At 43.3% G+C, this 25070-nt stretch overlaps 1 protein-coding gene across 5 annotated transcripts in view; it reads left to right on the forward strand.

The window, feature by feature from the left end:
* Positions 1-25070, forward strand: part of LOC137384473 (C-Jun-amino-terminal kinase-interacting protein 4-like) — a 321098-nt gene that overhangs the window by 71884 nt on the left and 224144 nt on the right. For all 5 annotated transcript variants that reach the window (XM_068058602.1, XM_068058604.1, XM_068058603.1 and 2 more), the window contains exon 3: positions 11551-11621. In XM_068058602.1, coding sequence (XP_067914703.1) covers positions 11551-11621 — 71 coding nt within the window. The remainder of the gene's footprint in view (positions 1-11550; positions 11622-25070) is intronic.

A 25070-nucleotide genomic window follows, 5' to 3' on the forward strand; every position in this document is an offset into this window, starting at 1 on the left:
TGCTCTTGAGAAGGTGGTGGTGAGCTGCCTTCTTGAACTGCTGCAGTCTGTATGGAAAGTGAGCAGTTAAGTGCCATTAGATGAGTTAGCCAATGAAGAAAAACACAGGCATGGATTTGATGGGTCCAAGAGGCCTGCTTCTATATTGCAACAGTCCAGGAAAGATCCTATCTCAATGTGATTACGTTGGCTCCTATTCTTTGATTTGATTCAGTTTGATTCTGTTGGCCTTTCATTGCAACGTTCAAGACAGATTTAGCAGCAATGTGATGCTTTTAAAAAAATATTTGTTCTTGGGATGTGATCATTCCTGGCAAGGCCAGCATTTATTGCTTATCCCTAATTGCCTTTGAGCAGGTGCTGGTGAGCCGCCTGCAGCTGAATGGCTTGCTAGGCCATTTCAGATGGCAGTTAAGATTCACCAACATTGCTGTGGGCCTGAAGACTTATGTAGGCCAGACCAGGTAAGGACAGCAGATTTCCTCCCTGAACGATATCAGTGAACCAGATGGGTTATTATGACAATACTGTAGTTTCTGAGCTTATCAGATTAAATAATTACATTTAAATTCCTCCAGCTGCTGTTGTGGGGTTTTATCTCGTGTCTGGATCATTAGTCCAGGCCTTTGGATTACTGGTCCAGTAACAGTACCACAATGCTACCATCTCTTATGAACTAAAGTAACAGTCATTATAGTAGATGTATCAGCTGTGTTGGAACATGATCAGGTGTAACATCTGTATTCATTTGATGTTTGAGCTGTTTTGTTCTGAACCCACTCTGATTTTGTTCACCTTCCAATATAGCAAGGATTATTTAAGTTTACATTTTAGACATTAAAACTGCTCAATTTACAACATCTTCATCAGAAGCTGAAATGATTGTTTTTCTTCAGTTTACAACAACAACTTGCATATATATAGCACTTTTAACATAATAAAACATCCCAAGGTGCTTTGCAGGAGCATTGGGGAACAAAATTTGACAGTAAGCCACTTAAGGAAATATTGGGCCAGAGATTAAAACTTGGCCAAAGACGTAGGTTTTAAGCAGCATCTGAAAGGTGGAAAGAGAGATGGAGTGAGAGATGTTAAGAGGAAATTTGAGTTTAGAGCCTCGGTGGGGTGCCAGTGGTGTCGTGGTTAAAATCGGAAATGCTCAAAAGACCATAATTGACAGAAATCAGAGATCTCGGGGGCTGAATGAGATTAGAGATAACGAGGAGCAAGGCTATTGAGGGATTTGTAAACAAGGATGAGAATGTTAAAATCGAGGCATTGCATGACGAGGAGCCAATGTGGGTCAGTGTGGTAATTGTATATCAATTCTGTTTAATTGTATATGCAACTACCCCAATATCAACTGGGGTACAAACAGCGTGAAGGGCACAGAGGGGGACAAAATTCTTGAACTGTGTTCGAGAACTTTTTTAGCCAGCATGTAACCAGCCCAGCGAGAGGGGGCATAATTCAAGATTTAGTCTTCAGTAATGAAGCTGGGTAAGTGGAGGAAGTAACAGTGGGTGACTATTTTGGAGATAGTGAGCATAATACAGTTAGTTTTAGAATAATTATGGAAAAGGACAAAAAAAAAAACAGGAGTAAGAGTTCTAAATTGGGGGGAGGAGAATTTTAAGAAGCTGAGAGGTGACCTGACGAAACTGGACTGGATATAGCTACTTGAAAGAAAACCCGTGGCAAACCAGTGGGAGGCATTCAAAAGCGAGATCCTACAGGCACAGTGTAGTCTTGTCCCCACAAAGATCAAGGATGGTATTGCCAAATCTAGACCCTTTGGTTATTTGGAAGCTTACCGGGTAAGTTTAAAGCAGAAAAAGAAAGCTTATGTTGATCATAAAAATCATAATACTTTAGAAAGCCTAGAGGAGTATAAAAAGTGCAGGGTGAAGTAAAAAGGGAAATTAGAAAAGCAAAGAGAGGACATGAAAAATTATTGGCAGGTAAAATCAAGGAACACCCAAAGATGTTTTGTCAGTACATTAAAAGCAAGAGGATAACTAAGGAAAGGGTAGGGCCTAACAGAAATGTACAAGGGAACTTATCGCGTGGATGCAGAAGCTGTGGGCAGGGTTCTTAATGAGTTTTTTGTTTCTGTCTTCACAAAGGAGAGGGTTGATATAGACATTGTAGTTAAAGAGGAGGAGTGTGAAATATTAGATGCGATAAGCATAGTGAGAGATTAGTACTAGAGGGACTGACATCCTTGAAAGTGGATAAATCGCCAGAGCCGGAAGGATTGCATCCCAGGTTGTTAAAGGAAGCTAGGGAGGAAATAGCAGATGTGCTGAGGATCATCTTCAAATCCTCACTAGATACAGGAGAGGTACCAGATGATTGGACGTCTGCTAACGTTGTACCATTGTTTAAAAAGGGTGCGAGAGATAGGCCAAATAATTATAGACCAGTCAGTCTGACATCGGTAGTGGGTAAATTGTTAGAATCTATTCTGAGGAATAGGGTAAACTGCCACTTAGAAAGGCATGGATTAATCAGGGGTAGTCAGCATGGATTTGTTCGGGGAAGGTCATGTCTTACTAACTTAATTGAGTTTTTTGAATAAGTAACAAAGAGGATTGATGAGGGAAGTGCAGTGGATGTGGTCTACATGGATTTTAATAAGACATTTGACAAGGTCCCACATGACAGACTGGTCAGGAAAATGAAAGCCCAGGGGAATGTGTCAGGTTGGATCCAGAATTGGCTCAGGGCCCGGAAACTAAGGGTAGTAGTCGACGGATATTTTTGTGAATGGAAAGCTGTTTCCAGTGGCGTTTCACAGGGCTCCGTGTTGGGTCCCTTGCTGTTTGTATATAAATGATTTGTACTTAAATGTGAGAGGCATGATTGGGAATTTTGCTAATGACACAAAAATTGGCTGTGTAGTTGATAGTGAAGAGGATAGCCGTAGACGCCAGAAAGATATCAGTGGTTTGGTTGAGTGGGCGGATAAGTGGCAAATGGAATTCAGTCCAGAGAACTGTGAGGTAATGTGTTTGGGGAGGGCAAATAATGTGAGGGAATACACAATAAATGGGAGGATATTGAGAAGAGTAGAAGTGAGAGACCTTGGAGTGCATGTCCACAGATCCCTGAAGGTGGCAGGACAAGTAGATAGAGTGGTGAAGAAGGCATATGGAATGCTTTCCTTTATTGGCCGAGGTATAGAATTCAAAAGCAAGGATGTAATGCTGGAACTGTATAGAACACTGGTTAGGCCACAGTTGGAGTATTGTGTACAGATCTGGTCACCACATTACACAAAGGACATAATCGCTCTGCAGAGAGTACAGAAGAGATTTACAAGAATGTTGCCAGGACTCGAAAGTTGCAGCAATGAGGAAAGATTAGATAGGCTAGGGTTGTTTTCCTTAGAATAGAGAAAGCTTGAAAGGTGACTTAATAGAGGTGTATAAAATTGAGGGGCCTAGATAGAGTAGAGAGGAAGGACCTATTTCCCCTAGCGGAGAGGTCCATTATCAGGGGGCACAGATTTAAGGTGATTAGTAGAAGGATTAGAGGGGACATGAAAAACTTTTTCACCCAGAGGGTGATGTGTGTCTGGAATTCACTGCCAGGAATGGTGGTGGAGGCAGAAACCCTCAATTCTTTTAAAAGGTACTTGGACATGCACCTGAAGTGCTATAACCTGCAAGGCTTTGGACCAGGTGCTGGAAAGTGGGATTAGATTGCGTGGATAGTTTTTTCAGCTGGCGCGGGCACGACAGGCTGAATGGCCTCCTTTTGTGCTGTAATTTTTCTATGGTTGAGGGTATTAATTGTTGTTTCATTTGAGCAGACCTAAAGAGATGCTCACTGAAACTGAGCTGTATTTGAGTTTGGAGGTATATGCTTGTAATGTTTCACTCTGGAAATAAACGTTAGACTGAGTAAAGGTTGGGTCAAGCGCTATCCTTCACCAACTGGCTTTCTGAAATATAAGCGTGAGCACAGGGGAGATGGGCAAGTGAGACTTGGTGTGAGTTAGGACATGACAGCAGAGTTTTGATTTGCCTCAAGCTTGTGGAGGATCGAATGTGCGCAACCGGCCAACCAGGAGTGTGTTGGAATAATCCAGTCTTGGTGAGAGTGCAGATCTGTGGTTGGAAGCTCATCTCAGGGTAGTCACATATACCACCAAGATTGCAAACAGTTTGGTTCAGCCTCAACTTCAAAGTTGAAAGGAGGTATCTAAGATGTGGTTTTATCGAGGTTTCAAAGACGACGTTCATCTCCTATCCACATTGTGGAAATCTCAACTTCATAATGTCACAGTGATTTGCAAACACCCAATCATAAGTCCTCCAACAGTATCTACATTATGCCTCCAGTCTCAGCTTCAAATCACTGTAAGAAACAGGAGTTTTATTATACATCAAATAAAGAGAACTTCTGTAGCTAAAGAAAGAACAAACTTGTTTTTGTATGTCTTTCAAGACCTCGATGCCCAGAGTGCCTCACAATGAATGAATAACTTATGAAGTATAATCACTCTAGTAGTGTGAGGGAGTCCAAAACTGGAGGGAATAGACATAGGAACAGGAGTAGGCCATTTAACCCCGAGCCTGCTTCGCCATTCAATGAGATCATGGCTGATCTATCATCAAACTCCATATACGCACCTTTACCCCAAATCTCTTCAACCTTTTGTTAACAGAAATAAAAGATAGTCACTCATAAATTCAGTAACGAATTCAGGAGAAACTTCTTGCCCCAGAGAATGGTGAAAATGTGGAACTTGCTTCCATAAAGTGTAGTTGAGGTGAATCGCATAGGGGAAGTTAGGTAAGTGCATGAGGCAGAAAGGAATAGAAGGATATGCTTATAGAGTTAGATAGAAGGGTAGGAGTAGGCTCATGACCATAAACACTGACACAGACCGTCTGGGCCAAATGGCCAGTTTCTGTGCTGTAACTTGCTGTATAATTCTTTGTAAAACTGTGCAGTAAATTTCCAGTTTTTGAGAGACAAGCTGAGTGGTGAAAGCACACAGGTTGTTTCCTCTGTGAATGAACCAGGAGGCGCTAACATTGTTCTAAGGGGCTATTTGAACTAGTTGTTGCCGGACGGATAATGGGTATTTGTAGATTCCAGACAGAGATGCATCTCCTAAAGATGAAGCAATGTGGGTCAGCCCAAGGCTTGGAGAACCACATGCGTCACAGCAATGATGCAAATGTTGAACCTTGTGGTTCTGATCATCTGCAACAATCTGTTTCAACTCTGAGAACAGGTCCTCTATGGAAAATATTCAATATAAATTTATGGTGTTTTAATGCCTTACATAAATGTTTATTGGATCAAGTGGTATAATCCTTCAGTTCTCTTGTTTCAGATGTGAACAACTTTAAATGAAATCTGAAAACTTAAAAAAAAAACTTGCATAGAAAGTTTTCATATTGATAACCTAGGTCAAAGAGGTCCCCAAGATACCCACCACACAAGGCTTCATAAAGTTTAAGACCAGTATCAGCTGTCTGAGGTGTTTGCAAATCACTGCAACCTTTTGAAGTTGGGATTTCCACCACGTGGATAGTAGATGAATACTGTCTTTTATACCTCTATAAATCACATGTTAGATACTTCCTTTCAAGTTTGAAATTGCCCAATTTTCTCCAGTGTTCGATCTTAACTCAGAATTGGACACTAAGAAAAAAAGAGTTGCATTTCTATAGCATCTTTCACAACCTCATGACATCCTAAAGCACTTTAAAGTCATTGAAGTGCTTTTGAAGTGTAGTCACTGTTGTAATGTAGGAAACCTAATCAGTGGCAAAGAACTTCTGCTGAAAGGTCACAGACTGGAAACGTTAACTCTGTTTCTCTCTCCACAAGTGCTGCCAGACCTGCTGAGTATTTCCAGCAGTTGGTTTTTATTTCAGCTTTCCAGCATTCACAGTATTTTGCTTTTATCAAAGAACTTCTGTTCACATCTTCAGGCACTGGAATCTCCATTGTATCTGTGACTACAGTTGAACGTGGCACTTAACGTGTGGACAAACAAAGCACTGCACATAATGATCATGATCTCCTCTGACTTATACTCTACTGTTTCGGCAACCTAGTTCAACAGTCTGTTGGCTTTGTTTGCCACTTTATGTTGGTTGGACATGTTAAGTGCTGAGTTTACTCAGATTCCAAGTGCCTCCACTTCAGCTTCAGCTGTTTCAATAACCGTTCATGGAGTACATCTTGCCAATATTTCCTTTCAATGTGCTGAACTTCACATTTGTCTCATTGTTCTGTTCGCTCGCATATTTTGTCCAACTCATCCAGTAATTTCTGAGTTTCTTCCTTTACTACAATAACAGCTTGCATTTATATAGCACCTTTAATGTAGTTAAACATCCCTGCTCCACTGCCCCTTCTCATTTGGTTGCATTTGCAAGTCCGTATTGGGCTTCTGAATCCATGTCATTGTAAACTAGAAAAGTAGTGTCCCTAACACTGAGCCCTGGGGCACCCCACTGATTACCTGCGCCCCCTCCCTATCAAACTGACACCACTACTCTAACAGCAGCGTACATGGCTATCTACTTTACGAAGCAAACGCTCCATTATGGCTGCACTCTCCCTCTCTGTCTTGCAAAATTTGTCTTTATCCAAACTATCCTCTCTAGATTTCTAGCCACTCTTTTCTGTGACCTTGTTTTTTTTTTCTGGTTCTGTTGGATAGTACTTGGTGTCTAAAACTAGTTCAGTTTCATTTCCTCTGTGCAGTTAATTTACCTCCAGTTGTACTGTGCTGTTGGCTCTGTATAAGCTGCTAACATTTGTATAAAAATTACTTTAATTCAGCCTCATTGCTTTTTGTGTTGGGGCACGGACTTCTTAGCTTTGGTTTGGCTGGCATTTTAAAAGCACAGCAAAATGATGTAGCCTGGGTGAATTGCACAGCTGGTCCACTTGCTTATTTCATTTGGCATGTAACGCAGCTGTTCATTGAAAAAATTATTGCATGCGGCATGGGACATCATTGGGTTCGCCCCAGCGTTTAGCATGACATAATCTAAAATTGATGGTGACGAATAGAACATCGCGTACAGGGCTTGGGCTATCTCGCTGTCCCTTATGCCAGTGTGCTGCAAAGGGTTGAGATGGGAATTACTGTGGAGGAGGAACGTTTATGCTTATGGGAAGTGTATGGATTTATGCTCACTTTCAAGTAATAAATGTACTGTGTAAAATTCCATTGGCACTCAGAAATTTGGTACTTTTACAAAAAGTCAAACTGATCTGAAACATTGTGCATGCAAACACATGCGCAGTGCAATTTTGGTGGGGATGGTGGGGGAGTGTGCTGAGGTGATGAATTGCGAGTTCTAGCTCACTTGGGCTGCTCTTGTCTGGACCAAAGAGATTGAGGATTCCTGGAAAAAAGCAAGCTGGGAATGCATGGCAAAGAGGCAAAAATCTGTTCAATCAGTCGCAAGAAAACCAGAAAAGTATGCGAAAATAGAACAGATTGCTGAAGATAGGCAAGAGCAGTCTAAAAAACTTAAGGTTAACCAACAAGAAAGATCAGCCATGCTTGTGGACTGGTTCTGCTACATAATGTGCGTCGCCAGGAGAAGTTTTGGGTGTTGGTGGAGTGGGATGAGGAAGTCTGGATCAATTTTATGTACAGACTTCAAACTGCTGGTCTGCAGTGTTGTTCCTGAGGCAAATCCCAACTGGAGTGTGGAGGGAGGGAGGAGCAATGCTGAATCCCAATGCCAAGACTGCAGAAAAAGGTAAAAATACAGCAGCAAATAACAAGAAAATGGTCAAGTGAAAGATCTAAGAGACACGTGTGGAGATGCAAATCCATGGGTTCTGTGAAACATGAAGTACATTGGGTGTTATTGTTTAATCAGGATTTTGCCCTGACTCAAAAGTGGCTTAATGATTGAAAGACCCCTTGCTTATTGTGTCACGCAGATTCTCTTTGAAAGGTTGGATGCTCCTGAAATAGTGTGTAATCTGTCAAAAAACTCATGATTTTAATTTGACCAAGCTCCATTTTTTTTTGTTGCATTAATTTGATTTCTCTTTGTGCCATAAAATTCTTAGTTTGAACTTGACTGCAATTTGTTTTTTTAATTCATTCATGGGATTTGAGTGATGCTGGCAAGGCTAACATTTATTGCCCATCCTTAATTGGCCTTGAGATGGTGGTGGTGAATTGCCGCAGTCTGTGTGGGTAATAGTTTTTCATAGTGGTTTGATGCACCTGAGTGGCTTTTTAGGCCATTACAGAGAACAGTTAAGAGTCAACTGCATTGACGTGGGTCTGGAGTTGCATGTAGACCAGACTGGGTAAGGACAGTATATTTCCTTTCCTCAAGGAGATTAGTGAATCAGATGGGTTTTTGCAACAGTCCGATAGTTTTATGGTCACCATAACTGATACTAGCCTTTTATTCCATATTCATTTACTTATCTGAATTTAAATTCCCCAGATCCTGTGGTGGGATTTGGACTTGCTTCTCCAGATTATTAGCCCAGGCTTCTTTGATTACTTTGTCCAGTAACATAACCACTATGCTACAGTACCCTTAGATGAGGTCATGGGCAGGGAAACACCAGAACTGAGAGTTTGGACATAAATCTTTAGGTCACATGCCATAAAATTTTCAAATTGTTTTACAATCAAGTAACCCAGTCTGAAAGCTTTGTTGTTGTCATGGGGCATATGTTATTCTCTTGTGAAATTGAAATTGAGCTAACAATGTTAAACTGATTTCTAATAACAATGTGTTTCATTTTCATGCTCTCTTGTAACCCTTATAAGGGATGAACGATCAGAATTGCAATTATCTATAGAACACTAAAAACGGCTGCCATTTATATAGAACCTTTTCAGGATGTTCCAAAGTGTTTTGCAGCCAATGAAGTACTTTTGAAGTGTATTCATTGTCGTCATGTGGGAAACATGAACGCCAATTTACGCACAGCAAGATCCTACAAATAGCAATGAGGTAATGATCAGATAATATGTTTTAGATGTTGTTTGAGGAATTTACATTGGCAAGGACACTGGGGAGAACTCCCCTGTTGTTCTTCAGACTAGTGCCACAGGATCTTTTACATCGAACCTCGGTTTAGCATATTGGAAAGATATTTCTAGAAGGCATTTGATAAGGTGCCACATCAAAGGTTATTGTGGAAAATAAAAACTCATCTGTAGGGGGTAATATTTTGGCATGGATAGAAGATTGGCTAGCTAACAGGAAACAGAGTAGGCATAAATGGGTCTTTTTCTGTTGGCAAGTTGTAACTAGTGGTGTGCCACAGGGATCAGTGCTGGGGCCTCAACTTTTTACGATTTATATAAATGACTTGGATGAAGGTTGCTAAATTTGCTGATGACACAAAGATAGGAAAGTAAGTTGTGACGAGGACATAAGGAGGCTGCAGAAGGATATAGATAGGTTAAGTGAGTGGGCAAAGATCTGGCAAATGGAGTATAATGTGGAAAAATGTGAAATTGTCCATTTTGGCGGGAAGCATAGTGAAGCAGCATATTATCTAAATGGTGAGAGATTGCAAAGCTCTGAGATGCAGAGGGATCTGGGTGTCCTCGTGCATGAATCGCAAAAGATTAGTATGTAGGTACAGCAAGTAATTAGGAAAGCTAATATAATGTTGTTTATTGTGAAGGCAATTGAATACAAAAATAGGGAGGTTATGCTTCAGTTATACAGGGTATTGGTGAGACCACATCTGGAGTATTGGTCTCCTTAATTAAGGAAGGATGTAAATGCTTTGGAAGCAGTCCAGAGAAGGTTTACTAGACTAATACCTGGGATGGGTGGGTTGTCTTATGAGGAAAGGTTGGACAGGATAGGCTTGTATTCACCGGAGTTAGATGAGTAAGAGGTGACTTGATTGAAGCATATAAGATCCTGAGGGGTCTTGACAGGGTGGATGTGGGAGAATTTCAAACTAGGGGTCACTGTTTAAAAATAAGGGGTCGCCCATTTAAGACAGAGATGAGCAGAAATGTTTTCTCTGAGGGTTGTGAGTCTTTGGAACTCTCTTCCTCAAAAGGCGGTGGAAACAGTCACTGAATATTTTTAAGGCAGAGGTAGATAGATTCTTGATAAGCAAGGGAGTGACAGGTTACTGGGGGTAGGTGATAATGTGGAATTGAGGTTACAATCAGATTAGCCATGATCTTATTGAATGGCGGAGCAAGCTTGAGGGACTGAGTGGCCTACTCCTCCTAATTTGTATGGTCATATGACACCTCCAACAAGGGACAGTTCCTCACCACTGCACTGAAGTGTCTGCCTAGATTGTGTGCTCAAGTCTTTAGAGTGGCAAAAGTGGTACCACTGACCCACAGCAGCCAACAATAAAGTCCGATCTGTAAGCTTGGTAAAAATTGGGTCAAATCTCTTGGTGCACTTTTTCCCAGGATATTCAGTATACTGATGTTCTGAAATAATCTAAGAGTTAGGTTGATGATGTGAATCTGTCTATAGTGTGGTCAAACTACACCAACTTTTAGGCGTGGTGTTCAGTGTAAATACAGAATAACTTGCAGCAGTAGTCATTAAACTTGCTGACCACAACTAACCAATTTTGCTGATTAACCAGAGTGCACAGCTGATGAGATGAAGGAATATTTCCATCGGTTTTCCATATCAATCTCATTACCTAAGTTCACAGCATATGTGAGTGCCATTTGGACTTGCATAATTTAAATTATTAAACACACTGGACAGCAAATCAATTTTGATGGCTTTGTCGGACTAGACTTTAATTTTAAAATTATGTAAAGCATGGTTGTGTGATTGCTGAAACTAAATTCATTTATTTTGGAACTACAACTATCCACTGCATATAGATTGAAATGATAGAGCATAGTATAACTGGACTGATTATATCTCCATTTATAGTTTACCACTTTTTAAACAAGGATTTGTGTGGCTAAAAAAAAATTCAAATCACCAATCGCATTTAATGCTTCACCCACCAGGTGATGCTGTTCTGTTAGCAGCAGCTACAAGCATATCCAAGGCTGTCAACAGTTCATAAGGAGGATATGGGAATGATTAGCTGTAGATAGAGAGATGTTTGTAATTTTTTTTGTTTTAAAAGAAAAATCTTTTGAAGTTTTGGGTGTTCAACAATTGAAATGTTAAATATGATGTGTAATTGCTATTGTCGTACATTTGCCTCCCTCTTGCTACTAATTTTTGTCTTCTCCTGAATGCGTTGGATCCTTGTTGGGATATGGGCGGTGAACATTGGCCAGTCTCTGATAATTTGCTGAAGTGATGATGTGAAAGATAAATTACTGCCTGTTAGTATCTTCTTTGCAAAACACTATAAAATAGTTAATATTTTGACCAAATCACCATTCCACCCAAGAAACTAAAACAAGTACAACAGTGTGATTAATTTCTTTAATAAGTGAGAGGAGAAGGGCCATTAATGCTGGTCTGTACTGACTGTTGGTTCTTGACTCAATGACTGAATGAAGATGAATAACTTTGTTGCTGGCACTTTTGGTAGGCGTTCTAACTTGTTAATTTTTTTCAGTTGGTAGGCTGGAGGAGCGAGAGTCGGAACTCAAGAAAGAATACAATGCACTTCATCAGAGACATACAGAGGTAAGGAGGAGTATGTAACGTCGACCCTATTAATTGGAATGGTGATATATTATTCAGTGCATTTCAACTTCCTGGATATTGTTGATGGGAAGAAAGAATTTGCATGGGACATCACAAAGCATTTCATGTCCACAGCATCACTTTTGTAGCTCAGTCACTATTTTGTCGGTGTCTGCAGCAGCCAACTTGTTGGAGGCAATCATCTCAGCTCCAGGGCATCACTGCAGGAGTTCCCCAGGCTAGTTTCCTGGGCCCCCTATCTTCAGCTGTTTCATCAGTGGCCTTCCTTTCAGCATAAGCTCAGAAGTGGGGATTTTTACTGATGCACTGTGTTCCATTCTCAATTCATCTGATAATGAAGCAATTTGTATCTGCATGCAGCAAGACGAGAGACATAGATAGAGTGGATAGTCAGAGACTTTTTCCCAGGGTGGAAAGGGCTATCACCAGGGGGCATAATTTTAAGGTGATTGGAGGAAGGTTTCGGGGAGATGTCAGAGGTAGGTTCTTTACACAGGGAGTGGTGGGTGCGTGGAATGCGCTGCCAGCGGTGGTAGTAGAAGCAGATACGTTAGGGGCATTTAAGCGACTCTTGGATAGGTACATGGATGATAGTAGAATGAAGGGTAGGTAGTTAGTTTGATCTTAGAGTAGGTTAAAGGTTCGGCACAACATCGTGGGCCAAAGGGCCTGTACTGTTCTATGTTCGAAGACCTGGACGCCATTTAGGCTTGGGCTGATAAATGGCACATCACATTCATGTCACACAAGTGCCAGGCAATGGCCATCTACAACAAGAAAGAGTCTAACCACCTCCCCATGACATTCAATGGCATGACTGTCGCTGAATCCTCACCATCAATATCTTGGGAGTTAACGTTAACCAGAAACTTAACTGGAGCAGCCACATAAATACTGTGGCTACAAGAGCAGGTCAGAGGCTGGCAAGTAACTCTCCTCCTGACTCCCCAAAGCCTGTCCACCATCTACAAGAAGTGTGACCTCATATTTGCATCCTGATTAAGACTGCTTATTTCCACCTCCATGACAGCACCCAACTTCACCCTGTCTCAGCTCATCTGCTCCTGGAACCCTCATTCATGCCTTCGTTGCCTCAAGACTTGATTATTGCAATGCCTCCTGACTGCTCTCCCACATTCTCCCCTCCGTAAATTTGAGGTAATCCGAAACTCTGCTGCCCATGTCTTAACTTGCATCAAGTCCCGTTCACCTATTGCCCCTCTGCTCACTGACCTACATTGGCTCCTGGTCACGCAATGTCTTGATTTTAAAGTTGTCATTCTTATTTTCAAATCCCTGCATGATCTCACCTCCCCCAATCTCTGTAATTTCCTCCAGCCTCACAACCCTCTGAGATATCTGTACTCCACTAATTCTGACCTCTTGAGCATCCCCGATTTTAGTTGCTGTACCAGTGGTGGCTGCACCTTCACTTGCTTAGGCCCTAAGCTCTGGAATTTCCTCCCTACGCCTCTCTACCTCTCCACCTCTCTAACTTACTTTTCTCCTTTAAGGCACTCCTGAAAACCTGCCTCTTCGACCAAACTTGTGGGAAGACAGTGGCGTCGTGGTATTGTCACTGGACTAGTAACCCAGAGACCCAGGATATTGCTGTGGGGACATGGTCCAAATCCCACCACAGCAGAAGGTGGAATTTGAATTCAATTAATAAATCTGGAATTTAAAGCTAGTCTAATGATGGCCATGGAACCATTATCGATTGTTATAAAAACCCATCTGGTTCACGAATGTCCTTTAAGGAAGGGAATCTGCTGTCTTTAACTGGGCTGGCCTACATCTGACTCCAGACCCATAGCAATGTGGCTGACTCTTGCAAGCCCTCTGGAATGGCCCAGCAAACCACTCAGTTATATCTAATGGCTACGAAATTAATAAAAAAAAGAATGAAACCGGATGGACCACCTAGCATCGACCTAGGCACTGGAAATGACGACGTCAAACCCTGACTTGTCGATCCGACAAAGTCCTCCTTATCAACATCTGGGGGCTTGTGCCAAAGTTTTGGGAAAGCTGTCCCACAGACTAGTCAAGCAACAGCCTGACACACTCATACTCACGGAATCCCAGACAATATCCCAGACACTGCCATCACCATCCCCTGGTATATCCTGTCCCACCGGCAGGACAGACCCAGCAGAGGTGGCGGCACAGTGGTGTACAGTCAGGAGGGAGTTCCCCTTGGAGTTTTTTTTTATTCATTCAAGGGATGTGGACATCACTGGCCAGGCCAGCATTTATTGCCCATCCATAATTGCCCTTGTGAAGGTGGTGGTGAACTGCTTTCTTGAACTGCTGCAGTCCATGTGGGGTAGGCACACCCACAGTGCTGCTAGGAAGGGAGTTCCAGGATTTTGACCCAGCGACAGTGAAGGAACGGCGATATAGTTCCAAGTCAGTATGGTGTGTGACTTGGAGAGAACTTGCAGGTGGTGGTGTTCCCATACATTTGCTGCCCTTGCTCTTCTAGGTGGTAGAGGTCGTGGGTTTGGAAGGTGCTGTCTGAGGAGCCTTGGTGCATTGCATCTTGTAGATGGTTGCCTGTGGGAGGAAACTGGAGCACCCGGCGGAAACCACGCGGTCACAGGGAGAACTTGCAAACTCCGCACAGGCAGTACCCAGAACCGAACCCGGGTCGCTGGAGCTGTGAGGCTGCGGTGCTAACCACTGCGCTACCCTACTGCGGTTAGGAAGGCATATGGGATACTTGCCTTTATTAGCTGACGTATCGAATATAAGAGCAGGGAGGTTATGATGGAGCTGTATAAAACGCTAGCTAGGCCACAGCTGGAGTACTCTGTACAGTTCTGGTCGCCACATTATAGGAAGGATGTGAGTGCACTGGAGGGGGTGCAGAGGAGATCCACCAGAATGTTGCCTGGGCTGGAGCATTTCAACTATGAAGAGAGACCGGATGGGATGGCATTGTTTTCCTTAGAACAGAGAAGGCTGAGGGGGGACCTGATTGAGTTATGCAAAATTATGAGGGGCCTTGATAGGTTAGATAGGAAGAAACTTTTTCCCTTAGCGGAGGGCTCAATAACCAGGGGGCATAGATTTAAGGTAAGGGGCAGGAGGTTTAGAGGGGAGTTGAGGAAAAATGTTTTCACCCAGAGGGTGGTTGCAATCTGGAACACACTGCCTGAAGGGGTGGTAGAGGCAGGAACCCTCAATACACTATTGACAAAGCAGTGTATTGCACTGCTGCACATATCTTTCTGCCTCCCCAACCTGCAGTTTGGAACAAGATTGCTGGAAATGTGGGAAGCACTGAGTCACAGAATGTAAAATCCTCACTCCTCTTATTTGCATTTACTGATTGAAAACACTCTTTCTTATTGCATTTCTGAATTCTGGTATTGAAGCAGACTTTTTTAAAATTCGTTTATGGGTGTGGGCATTGCTGGCTCAGCTAGCATTTATTGCCCATCCCTAATTTCCTTTGAGAAGGTGGTGGTGAACTGCCTTCTTCAACTACTTCAGTCCATGTGGTATACTTACACCCACAGTGCTGTTAGGAAATGAGTTCCAGGATTATGACCCAGTGACAGTGAAGGAATGTTGATATAGTTCCAAGTCAGAGTGGTGTGGACTTGGAAAGGAACTTGAAGGTGGTGGTGTTCCCATGTATCTGTTGCTCTTATCGTTCTAGGTGGTAGAGGTCGTGGGTTTGGAAGGTGTTGTCAAAGGAGCTGTGGCAAGTTGCTGCACTGCATCTTGTCGATGGTACATACTGCTGCCAGAGTGCTGATGGTGGGAATGATTGTTTAAGATGGTGGATGGGATGCCAACCAAGTGGGCTTCTTTGTCCTGGGTAGTGTTGAGCTTGAAGTGTGCTGCAGCTGGACTCATGCATGTAAGTGGAGAGTATTCCATCATGCTCTTGACTTGTGTCTTGTAGGTGGTAGACAGGCTTTGGTGAGTCAGGTCAATCACTTGCTGCAGAATACCCAGCCTCTGACCCCTTGTAGCCACAGTATTTAAGTGGCTGCTCCAGCTAAGTTTCTGGTCAGTGTGATCCCTATGTTGATGCTGTGAGATTTGGGAACAATAATGCCGATGAATATCAAAGGGACGTGCTTAGATTCTCTATTGTTGGAGATGGTCATTACCTAGCACTTGTGTGATGTAGATGTTACTTGCTACTTAACTGTCCAAGCATGAATCTTGTCCTGGCCTTGTTTTTTAAAAATCCGTTCATGGGATGTGGGCATCGCTGGCTAGGCCAGCATTTATTGCCCATCCCACATTGCCCTTGAGAAGGTGGTGGTGAGCTGCCTTCTTGAACCGCACTTCTTGAATGTGAGGTAGGAACATCTACAGTGCTGTTAGGAAGGGAGTTCCAGGGTTTTGACCCAGTGACCATGAAGGAACGGTGATATCGTTCCAAGTCAGGATGGTGTGTGGCTTCGAGGGGAACTTGCAGGTGCTGGTGTTCCCATACATCTGCGGCCCTTGTCCTTCTAAGTGGTAGAGATCGTGGGTTTGGAAGGTGCTGTATATGGAGCCTTGGTGCGTTGCTGCAGTGCATCTTGTAGATGGTGCACACTGCTGCCACTGTGCGTTGGTGGAGGGAGTGAATGTTTGTAGATGGGGTGTCAATCAAGTGGGCTGCTTTGTCCTGGATGGTGTCGAGCTTCTTGAGTGTTGTAGGAGCTGCACCCATCCAGGCAAGTGGAGAGTTTTCCATCACACTCCTGACTTATAGATGGTGGACAGGCTTTGGGGAGTCCGGTGGTGAGTTACTTGCCGCAGGTTTCCTAGCCTTTGACCTGCTCTTGTCGCCACGGTATTTATATGGCTACTCCAGCTCTGTGGTAACTCCCAGGATGTTTATAGTAGGGATTCAGCGATCGTAATGCCATTGAATGTCAAAGGGGGATGGTTAGATTCTCTCTTGTGTGAGATGGTCATTGCCCGGCACTTGTGTGGCGTGAATGTTACTTTTCACTTATCAGCCCAAGCCTAGATATTGTCTAGGTCTTGCTGCATTTCTGCACGGACTGCTTCAGTATCTGAGGAGTCGTGAATGGTGCTGAACATTGTGCAATCATCAGAAACATTTCCACTTCTGACCTTTTGATGGAGGGAAGGTCATTGATGAAGCAGCTGAAGATGGTTGGGCCTAGGACACTACCCTGAGGATTTCCTGCAGTAATGTCCTGGAGCTGAGATGCTTGACCTCCAGCAACTACAACCATCTTCCTTTGTGCTAGGTATGAATCCAATCAGCGGAGAATTTTCCCCCCGATTCCCATTGACTCCAGTTTTGGTCGGGCTCCTTGATGCCGTACTTGGTCAAATGCTGCTTTGATGTCAAGGGCAGTCACACTCACCTCGCGTCTTGAGTTCAGCTCTTTTGTCCAGGTTTGAACTAAGGCTGTAATGAGGTCAGGAGCTGAGTGGCCCTGGCAGACCCCAAACTGAGCATCAGTGAGCAGGTTATTGCTAAGCAAGTGCCGCTTGATGGCATTGTTGATGACACCTTCCATCACTTTACTGATGACTGAGAGTAGACTGATGGGGTAGTAATCGGCTGGGTTGGACTTGTCCTCCTTTTTGTGTACAGGCCATACCTGGGCAATTTTCCACATTGCTGCATAAATGCCAGTGTTGTAGCTGTACTGGAATAGCTTGACTAGGGGTGCGGCTAGTTCTGGAGCACAAGTCTTCAGTACTGTTGCCGCAAGGTTGTCAGGGCCCATAGTCTTTGCAGTATCCAGTGCCTTCAGTTGTTTCTTGATATCATGCTGAGTGAATCGAATTGGCAGAAGACTGGCATCTGTGATGCTGGGGACTTCAGGAGGAGGCCAAGATGGATCATCAATTCAGCACTTATGGATGACAATTGTTGCAAATGCTTCAGCCTTATCTTTTGCACTGATGTGCTGTGCTCCGCCATCGTTGAGGATGGGGATATTTGTGGAGCCACCTCCTCCAGTTAGTTGTTTAATTGTTCACCACCATTCACGACTGATGTGGCAGGACTGCAGAGTTTAGATCTGATCCATAGGTTATGGATCACTCAGCTCTCTCTATTGCATGCTGCTTACGTAGTTTGGTATGCATGTAGTCCTGGGTTGTAGCTTCACCAGCTTGACGCATCATTTTGAACTATGCTGGTATGCCCTCCTGCACTCGTCATTGCACCAGGGTTGGTCCACTGGTTTGATGGTAATGGTCGAGTGGGGAAATGACGGATCATGGGGTTACTAATTGTGGTTCAGTACAGTTCTGTTACTGTTGATTGCCCACAGCGCCTCATGGATGCCCACTTTTGCATCGTGAGATCTGTTCGAAATCTGTCGCATTTGGCACGGTGGTAGTACCACGCAACACAATGGAGGGTATCCTCAATGTGAAGATGGGACTTTTTCTCCACAAGGACTGTGCGGTGATCACTCCTACCAATACGGTCATGGACAGATGCATCTGCAGCAGGCAGATTGGTGAGGGCGAGGTCAAGTATATTTTTCCCTCTTGTTGGTACCCTCACCAGCTGCCGCAGACTCAGTCTAGCATCTATGTCCTTTAGGACTCAGCCAGCTCGATCAGCAGTGGTGCTACCGAGCCATTCTTGGCGATGGACATTGAAGTCCCCCACCCAGAGTACATTCTGCACCCTTGCCACCCCCAGTGATTCTTCCAATTTCTGTTCAACACGGAGGAGTACTGATTGATCGGGTGGGGAGGCGGTAGGTGGTAATTAGCATGAGATTTCCTTGCCCATGTTTGACCTGATGCCATGAGACTTCATGAGGTCCGGAGTTTATGTTGAGGACTCCCAGGGTAACTCCCTCCCGATTGTACACCTCGGTGCTGCCACCTCTGCTGGGTCTGTCCTGACGGTGGGACAGGATATACCCAGGGGCAATGATGGCAGTGTCTGGGTCGTCTGTCAGGTCTGATTCCGTGAGTCAGGCTGTTGCTTAACTAGTCTGTGGGACATCTCTCCCAGCTTTTGCACAAGCCCCCAGATGTTAGTAAGGAGGACTTAGCAGGGTTGATATGTCTGGGTTTGTTGTCATTTCCGGTAACTAGGTCGATGCCGTGTGGTGCTTCCAGTTTCATTCCTTATTGACTTCGTAGCGGTTAGGTCTGACTGAGTGGTTTGCTCGGCCGTTTCAGAGGACATTTAAGAGTCAACCACATTGCTGTGGGTCTGGTGTCACATGTAGGCCAGACCAGGTAAGGACAGCAGATTTCCTTCCCTTAAGTATGTTAGTGAACCAGATGGGTTTTTACAACTATTGACAATGGTTTCATGGCCATCATTAGACCAGCTTTTTCTGAATTCCAGATTTTTATTTATTGAATTTGAATTCCATCTTCTGCCATGGTGGGATTCAATCCCATGTCCCCAGGCTAATCCCTGGTTCTCTGGGTTGCTAGTCCAGTGACAATACCACGACACCACAGCTTCGCCTTGGTGCATGCGGGTACAAACTGCTTTATTATTTGAGGAATTGTGAATGGAATGTAATACTGCAATATCAACGAGCATCCCCACTTCTGATTTTATAATGGAGGGAAGGGCATTGATGAAGGCATTGATGGCTGGGCTGAGGGCACGACCTTGAGGAATTCCTGCAGTGATGTCCTGGGGCTAAGATGATTGGTTTCCGACAAGCACAACCATCTTACTTTGTGCTAGGTACAAGTCCAACAGTGGGGAGATTTCCCCCAATATCCATAGCTTTGAATTTTACTGGGGCTCCTTTTGATGCCGCACTCTGTCAAATGCTGCCATGTTGTCGAGCATTCACACTTGCCTTACCTCTGGATTTCAGCAGAGGTTATTTGCAGTTCTGCTTTGCTGTTGGTATTTTTCAGAATTTTTCCCATTGCAATTTCTGTACGAAATGAGGGAATTTTCCAGGCCTCTGAGCTGTTTTGAATGCACAATGTCACTGACCTGGGTTCATTCCCGTTAAGATATGCCTTCATTTTAAAATTCTCATACTAACTTTCAAATCCCTCTAAGGCTTTGTCCCTCCCAACTTCTATAATCTCCTGCAGCCCTACAACCCTCTGAGATATCTATGTTTATCTAATCCTGCCCTCTTGAGCATCTCCAAATTTAATCATTCCGCCATTGGTGGCCGTGCCTTCAGCTGCTAAGGCTGTAAGCTCGGGAATTTCCTCTCTCCTCTGGCTTTCTTCCTTACTTTACTCTTTTAATGTGCTCCTTAAAACCTACCTCTTTGACCAAGTTTTTGGTAATCTACCCTAATATCTCTTTTTATATGGCTAGATGTCACATTATATTTTATTATGCCTCTGTGAAGCTTTTTGGGATGTTTTATTACCTTAAAGACGCTATATAAATGAAAGTTGTTGTCATGTCACTCATGAAACTTGAAAGATATAGTACTGCAGTTCCTTGTTCTGTCACTAGAGGATGCTCTAATATTGAATATTGCTGCTTTGTAAGCTAAAAATGAGTTCCATCACTTCTGTACACAATCTCTCTGGGTAGAATAATTTATGACACTGTTCCCACAAATATAATGGTTTGGCTCTTGCTCTAGAAATAACAGTGTGTTAACGTTGTACACAATTATTAGTGTGCAAATTGGCCAGTAAGTTTAAGGATTTAAGAGCTACACTGTGAGTTGCGAATTTGCAGAACTTGCTGGTTAATTTACACCACTCCACCATTTGCTTCGCCCAAATGTTGCGTCACCCTTAGCCTCCCAGTTAGACTGAGGATCATAACAAATAGGAGCAGGAGTATGCCATTTGGCCCATTGAGCCTGCTCCGCCATTCAAACAGATCATGGCTGATCATCTACCTCTACGCCATTTGCCTCCACTAGTCCCGTATCACTTTGTTATTGGTATCCAGAAATCTATTGATTTCTGTCTTGAACATGCTCAATGATTGAGCTTCCACAGCCCTCTGGGGGAGAGAATTTCACAGATTTATCACCCTCTGAGTAAAGAAATTCCTCCTCATCTCAGTCTTAAATGGCATGCCCCTTATTCTGAGTTTTATTGTTAGTAATTATTTTCAGTTCCTCATTTTTACAAATCCCTTGGTTCCCTAGTATTTCTGGAGATTTTCTGTATCTTGCTCCATGAAGACAGACACCAAGTAATTGTTTAGTTTCTCTGCCATTTCCTCGTTCTCCATCACAAACTCTCCTGCCCCTGTCTGCAATGGACTCCCATTTGTCCTTGCTAATCGTTACCTTTTCACATCCCTAAACAAGCTTTTGCAGTCTGCCTTTCGGTTTCTAGTTAGCTTGCATTCATAATCTCTTTTCCCTTACATTGTCAGTTTCTTTGTCTTCTTTTGCTGGACACTAAATTGCTCCCAATCCTTGGGCTTACCACTTTTTCTGGCAACCTTATAAGCTACTTTCTTTGACCTAATGCAATCTTTAACTTACTTTGTTAACCACGTTTGATTCACCTTCCCTGTTGGATTTTTGTGTCTTAGAGGAATCTACATTTGTTGTAAACCGTGTAATACTTCTTTAAATACTAGCCATTGCCTGTCTACCATCAGATCTTTTCATGTATTTTCCCAATCCTCCATAGCCAACTTGTTCTTCATACCTTCATAGTTTCCTTTGTTCAGGTTTAGGACCCTAGTTTCAGAATGAATTATGTCCCTTGCAAACTTAATGTAGAATTCTATTATATTGTAGTCTGTATTTCCTAATGGCTCCTTTACAGCAAGGTTATAATTAGCCCTTCTGCATTACACAATACTAAATCTAAAATCGCCCAATCCCTAGTTGGTTCTCCAACATACTGCTCCGGAAACGCATCTCCTACACACTCCAGGAATTCATCCTCCACAGCATGAGTGTGAATTAGGTTTACCCAATCTATATATAAATTGAAGCTACCCATTATTACTGTATTGCCCATGCTACATGCAGCTCGAGTTTCCTGATTAATACCATGCCCAACCTTATTATTACAGTTTGATGGCCTGTAATCAATTCCTAGTGATGCTTGCTCCCCTTGCTGTTTCTTAGCTCCACCCAAACTGATTCTACATCTTGCTCCTTCGATCTAAGATCCTCTCTCACGAATGTACTGATCTCATCTCTTATTAACAGCACTACCCCCACCTCCTTTTCCTCTCCGCCTATCCCTCAATCTTCAGTTCCCAGTCCTCGTCCATCCTGTAACCACATCGCCATCATGGTAATTAAATCGTACCCATTTACCTCTGTTTGTGCTTTGAAATCATCTACCTTGTGAATGCTGCGTGCATTCAGATAGAGTGCCCTTAACTTTGTCTTCACATTATTCCTCATTCCGATCCATTTGATGCTTGCCTTCGTCTCGTCTGCCATCCAATTTTGCTTACTGTGGGGCGGCACAGTGGCGCAGTGGTTAGCACCGCAGCCTCACAGCTCCAGCGACCCGGGTTCAATTCTGGGTACTGCCTGTGTGGAGTTTGCAAGTTCTCCCTGTGTCTGCGTGGGTTTTCTCCGGGTGCTCCGGTTTCCTCCCACAAGCCAAAAGACTTGCAGGTTGATAGGTAAATTGGCCATTATAAATTGCCACTAGTATAGGTAGGTGGTAGGGAAATATAGGGACAGGTGGGGAAGTGGTAGGAATATGGGATAAGTGTAGGATTAGTATAAATGGGTGGTTGATGGTCGGCACAGACTCGGTGGGCCGAAGAGCCTGTTTCAGTGCTGTATCTCTAAACTAAACTAAACCTTTCTTCTGCTTATTACCAGCTTTGTTTCCCTCCAATCTGAGCTCCCTCTTGGGTTCCCAACCCCCTGACTATTTAGTTTAAACCCTCCGCATCAGTGCTAGAAAGTCTCCCTGTAAGGATGATGGTCCCGGTCTTGCTAAGGTGCAACCTGTCCATTGGGAGACAGGAAGTATTAATGAGATTACCATCCTTGAAAGTTGATAGATCACCAGGGCCAGATGAAATGTATCCTAGGCTGTTGAAAGAAGCAAGAGAGGAAATAGCAGAGGGTCTGACCATCATTGTCCAGTCCTCACTGGATATAGGTGTGGTGCTGGAAGATTGGAGAACTGCTAATGTTGTACTTCTGTTTAAAAAGGGAGCAAAGGATAGACCGAATAATTACAGGCCAGACAGTCTAATCTCAGTAGTGGGCAAATTATTGGAATCTATTTTGAGAGACAGGATAAACTGTCACTTAGAAAGGTGTAATCAAGGATAGTCAGCATGGATTGTTAAGGGATGATCTTGTTTGACCAACTTGATTGAATTTTTTGAAGAAGTAATAAGGAAGATAGATGAGGGTAGTGTAGTTGATGTAGTCTACATGGATTTTAGCAAGGCTTTTGACAAGGTCCCACACGTCAGACTGGTTAAAAAAAAAAAAATCCCATGCGATCCAGGGAAATGCAGCAAGGTGGATACAAAATTGGCTCAGTGGTAGGAAACAAAGGGTAATTGTTCATGGGTGTTTTAGCTACTAGAGGGCTGTTTCCAGTGGCGTTTCTCCAGCCTCAGTACTGGGCCCCATGCTTTTTGTTGTGTATATTGACGATTTGGATGTAAATTTCCATAAGGACATAAGAAATAGGAGCAGGACTAGGCCATTTGGCCCCTCAAGCTTGCCCCACCATTCAATAAGATCATTGTTGATCTGCCCCAGACCTCAACTCCTCTTTCGTGCCAGCTCCTCATCGCCCTCAACTCCCCAATATTTCAAAAGTCTATTTACCTACTCTTTAACTACTTTCAGTGATCTAACCTCCACAACTCTGGGGTAGAGAATTCCAGACATTCACTATCCTCTGGGAGAAGAAATTCCTTCGCATCTCAGTTTTAAATGAGTGTCCCCTTATTCTGTAAATATGTCCCCTAGTTCAAGACTCCCCCACTAATGGAAACGTCTTCCCAACATCTACCCTGTCCAACCCTCTCTCCATTTAAATATTAGTCTGCCTTTTGATTCTTCCTACCAAAGTGCATGACCTCACATTTTCCTACATTAAACTCCATCTACCAAGTTTTTGCCCACTCACTCAACCTACCTATATCCCCTTGCAGATTCCTTATGTCCTCATCACAACATGCCCTCTCACCTATTGTTTGTATCATCAGCAAATTTGGATATATTACACTCTGCCCCCTCCTCCAAGTCATTAATATAGATCGTAAATAATTGAGGCCCTAGGACTGATCCTTGTGGCACTTCACTAGTTACGTCTTTCCAACCTGAAAAAGACCCATTATTCTCGACTCTCTGTCTTCTGTGTGTTAACCAATCCCCAATCCATGCTAATACATTACCCCCAATACCATGAGCTCCTATCATGTGCAATAATCTTTTATGTGGCACCTTATCGAATGCCTTCTGGAAATCCAAATACACTACATCTACCGGTTCCCCTTTATCAACTCTGCTTGTTATATCCTCAAAGAACTCTAGCAAACTTGTCAAACCTGATTTCCCTTTCACAAAACCACGTTGACTCTGTTTGATTGCTTTCAGCTTTTCTAAATGTCCTGCTTTTTCTTCCTTAATAATGGACTCTAGCATTTTCCCAATGACCGACGTTAGGCTGACTGGCCTATAGTTTCCTGCTTTTTGTCTCCCTCCCTTCTTGAACAGGGGCAGCACATTAGTGGTTTTCCATTCCGCTGGGACCCTCCCGGAATCCAGTGAGTTCTGGAATATTTCGACCAGTGCCTCCACTATCTCTGCAGCCACTTCCTTTAAAACCCTTGTATGTAGGCCATCACGTCCTTGCGATCTGCCATTTCCCTCTTCCCTGTTATCATTTCTGCAGTCGTATCCTCTAAGGGTCCCACGCTCGCTTTAGCTACTTTTTATATGCCCTTGGAAGCTCTTTGTTTTTATATTTCTTGCCAATTTACTTTCATAATCAATTTTCTCCCTCTTCATTAGCTTTTTAGTCATCTGCTGCTGGTTCCTTAAAAAGAAAATTCCCAATCCTCTGGTCTACCTCGAGTTTTCACCGCTTTGTATGCCTTAGTTTTTGATTGGATCCTCTATTTGACCACCTTTGTTAACCACGGGCAGTTCATCCTTCTCATTGAGTCCTCCTTTTTGACCGGGATAACTTTTTGCTGAGCGTTATGAAATATCTACTTAAATGTCTGCCACTGCTCATCCAGTGACCTTCCCCTTAGTCTATTTTCCCAGCCTGCTTTAGACAACTCTTTCTTCATACCTCCGTAATTGCCCTTGTTTAAATTGAGGACACTGGTTTCAGAACTGAGTTGCTCACCCTCAAACTGAATTTGAAATTCTACCATGTTGTGATTGCTACCCCCTAGAGGATCCTTAACTACGATATCTCCTATTAATCCTAACTCATTACACGTTACTAGATCTAAAGTAGCCTGTTCCTGGGTAGGGGGAGAGAGGTGATGAAGAGAACAAAAGGGATGGTGTGTGACAGGGTTGGGGGCAGGAGAGGTTA

Source organism: Heterodontus francisci, chromosome 26 (genome assembly GCF_036365525.1).
Source record: "Heterodontus francisci isolate sHetFra1 chromosome 26, sHetFra1.hap1, whole genome shotgun sequence".
Taxonomy (NCBI): Eukaryota; Metazoa; Chordata; class Chondrichthyes; order Heterodontiformes; family Heterodontidae; genus Heterodontus; species Heterodontus francisci.